This window comes from Rhinopithecus bieti, unplaced genomic scaffold (genome assembly GCF_001698545.2).
Source record: "Rhinopithecus bieti isolate Rb0 unplaced genomic scaffold, ASM169854v2 scaffold_25419, whole genome shotgun sequence".
Lineage (NCBI taxonomy): Eukaryota > Metazoa > Chordata > Mammalia > Primates > Cercopithecidae > Rhinopithecus > Rhinopithecus bieti.
Genome location: NW_016811375.1, coordinates 87,487 through 96,418, shown reverse-complemented (window position 1 = coordinate 96,418; position 8,932 = coordinate 87,487). Strand labels below are relative to the sequence as shown.

At 46.5% G+C, this 8,932-nt stretch overlaps 1 protein-coding gene across 1 annotated transcript; it reads left to right on the top strand.

Annotated features, from left to right (window-relative positions):
• Positions 1-1,117: 1,117 nt before the first annotated feature.
• On the top strand, positions 1,118-2,583 carry KCNE5 (potassium voltage-gated channel subfamily E regulatory subunit 5). Its single transcript, XM_017893777.1, has one exon. It carries the CDS (start codon positions 1,260-1,262, stop codon positions 1,686-1,688), a length of 429 nt encoding a protein of 142 aa, XP_017749266.1. The 5' UTR covers positions 1,118-1,259; the 3' UTR covers positions 1,689-2,583.
• The last annotated feature ends 6,349 nt before the right edge of the window (positions 2,584-8,932 follow it).

Here is an 8,932-nt window from a genome sequence, read left to right as displayed (position 1 = left end):
CCAACCCTTTTCCTTTGTGAAGCTCAGTCTGTTTCCAATTTAACATATCTGGCCTCATCTTTGTCTTGGTGCCTTGTTTTCCCCTAAAAAAAGACTTTGAGAAAAAATGGCTGCTCTATAAGCCATTAGGGCCTAGACTTGTTACCAAGTCTAGAGAGGCACATAGCTGTGTGCTGGCCTAACTGGGAGTAGGGTGAGCATATTCTCTAGAACTGGCACTTTTCAGATCCCGAGACATCTACAGAGTGTATTCAAAGGGTCTTTTTTAATGTGCATGCTACTCTTACTGGAAGAACTTGGTTTCACTTCTGGGAAGATGGCTTATTTACCCATGGGAAACAGGGTCCCATTATGAATAGGACATTCATGTGCTAAGATGTGTGGACTTTTCAAAAAATGTCATAGAACATCAGAGCAGGGGTGCTTCCAAGAAGGCTGTTATATCACTTATATCACCAGAAACCATTTTGGATAACCAGGGAATTCTACTCTGCCTTGGTCTTCTAGCAGGTGCCTGAGCACTCAGTCACCAAAGTCAGCCTGAGCATCTTCTGAATGCTCAGGAGCATCTCTCCTCCGACAAGGTGGGAGGGGGGTGAGAAGCGTGGCAGGGGGGAAAACGAAAGAAATGAGGACTAAAAAGATAGGCCTGAGTCCTCGTATATGGGAGTAACTTCTATAAAATGTGGATAAGGGGTCTCTGCCGCGGAAAGGCGTCTGCCCTCTCCCTTGAGCGCCCCAAGGCAGAGCTGCCTTAGGGGGCCTAATGCTGTATCTGGGCCAAAGCCTGGCCTGCAGGGCAGGTGGCCAGAACTTGGAAGGAATTCTCTTCCGCAGCCCAGGGTCCAGGCTTGGCCCCAGCAAGCTGCCCTGCCAGCCTCTGCTGCCCGGGGCCTCGCGCATTCCGAGCCCCGCCCCTCCGCCCGTCTCTCAGCCTCGCCCCCACTCTTGTCCCCTTCTCCTCCCCCCACCAGCTGTCCCCTTTCCCTGGAGCAGCGAGACAGCCAGAGCCTGGGAAGAGGCGGCCGCGGGCCGGAGGGGGCGTGGTGGGGAAGGGAAGGAGGGGCGGGAGTGAGGGAATAAGGAGGCCCCGCGATCGGCGCCCCCAGCCACTGCGAGCCCGCCGGAGAGCTGGGTGCCACCGCCGTTGCCACCGCTGAGCCCTGCCCGCCGGCCGGCCCGCTCGCTAGCTCGCTTCCCCTCGCCCAGGGGGAAAGGTCAGCAGCGCCCTGGAGCCGCCGTGTCACTCCCCGAAAGCCATGAACTGCAGCGAGAGCCAGAGGCTGCGAACCCTTCTGAGCCGCCTGTTGCTCGAGCTGCACCATCGGGGTAACGCCAGCGGCTTGGGCGCAGGCCCTGGCCCCAGCATGGGCATGGGGGTCGTGCCTGACCCTTTCGTGGGCCGCGAAGTGACCAGCGCCAAGGGCGACGACGCCTATCTCTACATCCTGCTCATCATGATCTTCTACGCCTGCTTGGCCGGAGGCCTCATCCTGGCCTACACCCGCTCCCGTAAGCTCGTCGAGGCCAAGGACGAGCCGTCCCAGGCTAGCGCCGAGCACGAATGGGCCCCAGGAGGCGCCCTGGCCGCCGACGCCGAGACTGCCGCGGGCTCCCCGGCCGAGGGCTGCCGCCAGCTTGCCCCCGGGGGGCTGCCTGCCCTCGCCCAGGGGGCTGAGCGGGTCTAAAACCACAGCCCCAGGTTGCTGGTTCGCGCCCTCCTCATCTCGCTCATCCCTGGGCGCGCCTCCCGCCTTTCACCCCCCACTCCCTTCCAGGGTTCGCCTCATCTGAGGCCCAAATAATGGTGAGAGGCCAGGAGACATTGTCTGGAGGGCCCTGGAAGGAGAAGCACCACCTTACCCATTCCTGGCCAGTTTCTCCCTCTTCACCCCTGCGCCTCCACCCCTACCCCGCACATCCAACTGCACTAAACTGCCTCTGCTCTCTTGTCTTCAGACAGCCCTGAGAGCAGGCTCCAGCCCTCTGGGAACTGAATCTAACACGTCCAACACTTGGCATTGAACTGAAGCAATGCATTCTATCAGAACTCTGGGCCGTCTAACTGGCAGCTGCTCCAGGGGCTGCCAGGGACTGCTCACTCTGCAGAGCCAACGGGCTTGCCAGGCCGACTGCAGCAGCTCCAGCTTCCAGTTGCCTTAGGGACAGAGACAAAGGAAATGAAGAGACCTCAGACATCTTTTCCCTCCCTCTCTCTTTCAGCAGGGAGCTAGCAGGACACTAGGAACAGTCTGTGGGATAGAATGAACTTAATGGGGGACGGAAGCCAGAGGAGTGCTCAACGGGGAGGGAAATGATCTATGACTGCAACTGTATGGTTTTCTCGCCTCCCCAGTTTTCATCCCAGTGGTAACTTGCCTGATTTCTGGTAGCTATGCCATCTTTTGCTGAGGGTTACCATTACTGGGTGTATCACCCCCGTACTTCCAAATGCCTCTCTTTTATTGATTCAGTTGTTATTGCAGTGTCTGCTTCATCCGTGGAACTTGAGGCTCAGATGTCCCCTGCTCTGTAACCCTGGGGAATGTCAGAGGCAGGTAATAAAGGTTGTTTAAACAATAACGCAAGACTCTTCTCTCAAAGATTCCAGCCTTAAGACCCAGTACCATATGGAGAAGGAATCCTTTTTCTTTTGCTTTTGGAAATGAAGTTTGGATTTGGGGGTTGGGTGGTTGTGATATTTATATCTATATATCCAGTTCCAATTTGATACATGTGATTGTGGGTGAAGAAAATGTTTATATGGCTAAATGGGTTGTTTCTTCAAGTGTTTCAAAAGTTATACCTACTTTATCACTTACCCCTCCTTTTTTCTTATTTCTGAAGCACTTTCAAAGATCACAATGCAGTTTTTCAGGATGCACTTTAAAAAAACCTCTAAGACCCATCACTTTCAGCTATTATCAAACCTAATGTTTAGAAGCCACCTTAATAACTGTTTTTATTTTACTTTTTTTGAGACAGAGTCTCTCTGTGTCACCCAGGGTGGAGTACAGTGGCACAAGCAAGGCTCACTGAAGCCTCTGCCTCCTGGATTCAAGTGATTCTCCTGCCTCAGCCTCCCAAGTAGCCTCCTTAGTAGCTGGGATTACAGATGTGCCCCACCACGCCCAGTTAATTTTTGTATTTTTAGTAGAGACGGGGGTTTCACCATTTTGGCCAGGAGGGTCTCGAACTCCTGACCTCAAGTGATCCGCCTGCCTCGGCCTCCCAAAGTGCTGGGATTACAGGCGTGAGCCACTGCACTCAGCCAATCACTTTTTTAAAGTGGCTTATTAAAAGACAAGGAAGCCACCAAATAGTGTAAATCTGAAGTCAAAGAGAAAATTCTTGAATTGAGCAATCTTAACCAATGATGGGTAAAGTTAGAGGTATGTGTTGTACTCATCTATTCTCCTTGTCTCAAGAAGGTTGTCAGAAACTTCCCTGCTTACAGCTGAAATGCTTATATCTGATGATGGCTGTTTGGGCTTCATCAACCACAAATAAAATCACCTCTTAGAAGTAAGCCAATTTGCTTAAATATAGCTGGGTTCTCTGATAATGATAGCAGGACAAATATATTACCAGTCACTTAAATGCAATGATAACACACAAACCTCATTCAAGGCATTGGGTCTGACCTTCCAGCCCATCTAGCATTTTATTGGAACTATTAATATGTTAAGTGAACTTACTTTTATTTCCAGGATTCACTCCTTGAAGCTATACTGGCCTTGCCCCATTGGCTCTTCTCCAGTCCTTGTTCCAGCCATAAGGTCACTCTTGAAGGTGAGGGCCAGGGATTGGGCAGGAGTCCAAGACGACGACAGAAAGAGAAGGGAAGCTGTGTGAGCCATTTCAGCCAGGCAGGGAGGCCTGGGGAGGATGTGGAGGGAGGGCAATGCAGCAATGCTGAGGACATGTGACAGGGCAGTCTTCAGTCCTGTGTTCTAAGTAAAACAATGCCATTCATTTATCTGGCATAATGGGGACTCAAGGTTATCAATTTTTAAAACTGAGATGGAGTCTTGCTCTGTAGCCCAGGCTGGAGTGCAGTGTCGCGATCTTGGCTCACTGCAATCTCTGCCTCCCAGGTTCAAGGGATCCTCTTGCCTCAGCTCCCGAGTAGCAGGGCTACAGGCTGCGCCACCACACTGGCTAATTATATATATATATATATATTTTTTTTTTTTTTTTAGTAGAGATGGGGAGTCATCATGTTGGCCAGGTTGGCCTCAAACTCCTGACCTCAAGTGATCTGCCCACCTCGGCCTCCCAATGTGTTGGGATTACAGGCATGAGCCACTGCGCCCAGCCTCAAGGTTATTTTGATAATGAAGCATAGTCACTGCTTCAGGTGTTGAAATTTGGTACACATTTGTACCATTTTCCCATAGACATTTAAAATAACATATTGCCAAAAATAAAAGAAGCTGGGAGAAGTTGGGACAGTGCCCATACTATATATATTAATGTGCCAGCTGTGGAAAACAAATCCCATGGAAAATGTTCCTGCTTTAAAAAACATTTTAACCTTTTTATGATGACTTAGGGTACCCATGAAGAACATGTAGTGAGAGTAGCTATAGAACCCTACTGGTGAGAAAAGTGACATGGGCTGGGAAGAATGATTTAATTTACTTTCTAGTGGCTTTTTTCAAATACTCTCAGACTTTCAACTGTCTCTCAGATAATGAAGTTTTTCAGAAGTCTGGACACTCAACTTTTACCAGACAGTGGAGGTGTTAATAGCATTGAAGTGATCATATTGTGGTCAGCAAAAGATAGGGAGGAGAAAGAAGAACTGGGTGCTGCTTGGCCAACCCCTGGTTTTGATAATGTATCCCTGAATAGCAATAGCTGACTATACAAGTTGGGAAAATGTTAGCTTTGTCCTTAATGTGATTTTAAAGATGTTAAACATTCTAATAGAATGATTATTTTTTTTTACTCCACCAAGCAGTCTATTTTTCCTCTCTGCATAACCAGATCCTCTTTCAATTCAGGTCCGATCTTCACTTCAAAATAATAATGAAGCAAAAGACCTTTGCTTCCTTACTTGTAACTTGAGGCTTTCTACAAAGAAGAACTAGGAGAATGTTTTGAGTTTCAATGTCTGGAATTACTCATTGACAGTGCGAAAAGAAACGAAAGCTTTTCTTCTATTACAGACACAATTCTGTGTTGTCAATTTTACTTTTCTAGAAGGATATAAGTGGGGTCTTTGTTTGTAGTTACCAGCTTCTCTTTTTCAATTTGTTGTTGCTTTTATAAACCCAAGGTCTGCACATAACTTGTATCATCAACAACAATAAAAGGGTCTGGGCTGCTTTCCAAACAATCTTGCCTGCCAGCTAAAGCAAATACACCATGATGTGGAGAGAGCATAGGACCAGAAATCAGGAGAACTTGGGTCCAGCTCAGGCTTTACCAATTAATCAGCTTTGTTTCTCAGAGTGAGCTGCTTAACCTCTCGGTGCCCCAGTGTCTACAGCTGTGGGGATTTGAGGATCAAGTGAGATAATAGGGGTATGGGAAAAGGCTAGGAGAAGTATAGAAGCTATAGAAGGTATTAAGTTTATACTTTCCTTTTCTTTCTTTGGAGGAGTGCTCTTTGCACTTGGGTGGGGGTAGTGGGAGAAAGAAAAGTTTCCATTTTGTAGTTTCTACTGTTAATGCTCAAAGAAGAGGATTGCTGATACTTGGCTACTGGCTCCCACATTTTCAAGCTTATCTACCCCATTCTCAGGATCTTGGCTGACTAGGAAACTGCATAACTGTCTCACCATTCTACTCTACTCTCGTTTACCTGTAGGCCCATGGTGCTCTTTAAAAAAAGTATGACAGTAGCACTTTATTTACAATGCTCCACCAGGACTGGAGTCTAGACTTTTGAAGACAGGAGTCCTCAGGGATTGGTAGCGAGCATAAGAGAAAAGAATGAAGGGTAAGAATCAGGGGTGCTGGGCTTCATAAGGGAGGTAGGAGGAACAGTGAACTAGAATGTTCTGTGAAGGTAAGAGAGTATGACTGAGGATCACCAAAGGTGAACAGATTAGATTGGTCAATAGTCAGCCTAGATGAACTTGATCTTTCCATCAAAAATGGCCTTGGGAGAAACTGTTGGATGAGAAGTCACTTTTCAGCCCTTTTGTTCCTACTTAACATAACCTATAGGCTGTCCAGGAAGACAAATAATGTGGTTAAGCCAATTCCTCTTTCGGTGCTAGGCCTCACAGCATGGGACCAGGTGGCCTCAACTAGTCCCCCATCTGCTATGTTTTGAAAGAGGACAGTTGTGGTCAAAGCTGTGGCCTGTGCCTCTTCCTCTGAAGAGAGTGCAGCCAGAGTAGACAGGGAAATACCTCAGATACATTTTTTAAATTGTGGTAAAATACACATTATGTAATATTTACCCACATAGCCATTTTTAAAAGTGTACTGCTCAGTAGTGTTAACTACATAGACATTGTTTTACCACAGTGCCATTTTCAGTCAGAGAAAAAGGAGAACACTTAAATTCCCTTAAATAGAAGTGGCATACTTAATCATTGCTTTAGATGGTACCCCTTCCATGGATATTCACATTTTATAACAGATCACTTAGGATAATGTAAAGGTAAAACCCCAAGAAAGAAACTCCAGTTGTGGGCTTCAGTGGAATATGGAAGAAGATATACCTTGAAATGTTTACAGATGTCAGGCAGAGTACACAGGTGGGTATGCTGGACTTCCCACAGCTTCTCAAGTCACATTCTACTCACTGCCAGATGCTCTTGGAACCCTGGGGAGGATGGAGGTGGCCATGAATGACTGGATTGCAGTACAAACTCACTGGATTTCCACACACCTGACTCATAAGATGTCTATTCAAGAAAACACTTCAGGTCCCTAGAAGAACAGGGGATCTACCCTTGGCTCTTTTTAGGATCTAACTGTGATCCAGTAGGGGATACAGCTCCAGCAGGCCCAGCACAAGAAAGAATGGAGACAAAGGACTTGTTAATTTCAATCTTCCTCTTTTAGGACCACTTCTTTAGGGGCAATGTGATTAGGATCAGCTTCTGGAAAAAACTATGGGATTGGTATTTATCTCATTTTTCCCCTTCTTGTTCCAAGCTCACTCTTGCTCTCCCTAGTCCCAGTATTCCCAAACTATCTCTTTCCTACTGCTAGGATCTAATGATCTTATTCATTTATACCTAATCTGCTATTCATCTCAGCGATGATGCAAAGAATATATTTTTAATGGTGGCTTTCAGACACTGAGTGAGGGAGAGGGGCATGAAAGAGGGCTTGTCCTAGGACACTCAAATATGATATGGGTAAGCTAACTCTGGCAGTCACAACATTGTGATTAGCTTCTCAAGGAAAGGACTTTTTGTTTTTCTTTATCTCCACTGCTTCTAGGGGATTTTGGAAGACTGCAACATTCAGCCTAGAAGGGCATCTTCATTTTCATGTGAGGCTCCTATTGTGGGGGATAAGATGGGGGTGGAGATGGGAGTAATTGGGACAGATGGAAGGGGAGAGAAGGCCTTGCCCTGCTTCCCAGTTAGCCCTCTGTCCACTGGAAGGCCACCTTAGCAAACACAACACCAAGAGGAATGGCTGAGGGGAATGAGGGAAGAAATACTAGGATGGGTCCCCTGAGGACTGTAAGAATGGAGTTGCCATCATTTTCCTGCAATCTACCTATAAGTCTATACTAAATCAAGGCCAAAGAGAAATGACAAGCCCTGCTTGGAGGTAGCTGCTCTGAAATCAGCTGGGTTAGTCTCCATCCTGTGTACCAAGTATCTGGCACTATCCCATGGAAGTGTGAGCCTCTCCTCTAGCAAGTCCTGGTGGCTGGTACATTCAAGATCCCCCACCTTCTTATTTTTTCCATCTTCCACTAAGGCAGAATACTGTGGTGCATAGGATGTAGGTGCTAGTGCCAGGCTGCATGGGTCCAACTCTATGGTTTTTCACTAACTGGGTGATGTCAAGAGAGTTACTTAATCTCCAAACCTCCTTTCCCCCTCTGTAAAGTAGATGTAGTACCTACCTCCCCAGGGTTGCTGTGAAGATTGAGAAGTTAACATAGTGCCTGGCCCAGGGGAAGGGTTCAGTAGCTACCATTCTGTACTTCCCTCTCATCTTGACTTCCAATGCCTCCACTACTATTGCTATTTTTTAGGATGTTCTTCTTCTTCTGGCTCCATTTGTTTCATTTCTTGTCAGTAAACAAAATATATTAGGCTTGTTCACCTTAAAAACAACTCTCTTGCCCTTCTTCCTCCTCCAGGTGTTGCCCTAGTCCTCTTTTCCCTTTTTGAGTAAAACTCCTCAAATGAATGGTCTACACTCTGGCTCTGTTTCTCACCTTCCAATTTTGTCTCAATCCATTGCAATACGGTTTTCAGCTCCTCACACCAATGAAACTGCTTTGTCCTGGTCACCAATGACCTACATGTTGCCAAATCTAATGCCCAATTTTCAGTCTTTATTCTTTGTGACTATTTAGCAGCATTTAATGGAGTTGATGACTCTTGTTGAAATTCATCTTTTGACTTCCATAACACTTCAGTCTCCAGGATTGTCTCTTTCTTCACTAGCCCTTTTTCTTCTCAGTCTCTTTTAATGGTGCCTTCTCATCTCCTCAACCTCTCAATGTTGAACTACCCATGACTTCATCCTGGGACCGTCTCTTTTCTCCGTTTTACTCTTTCTCCTTTGATGATGTCAACTAGTCTCAACATGAAAAATATTATCCTCACATATAAATACAATCTTTACAATTATGACTCACAAATTTACATAGTTTTTATCCATGGAAACCCCTACTCTTCAGACTTGCATATTTGACTGCCTACATAACATCTCTCCTTGGGTATCTAAACCTATCTCAAAGTTAGCACGTCCAAATTAGAGTTTTTGAGTTCCT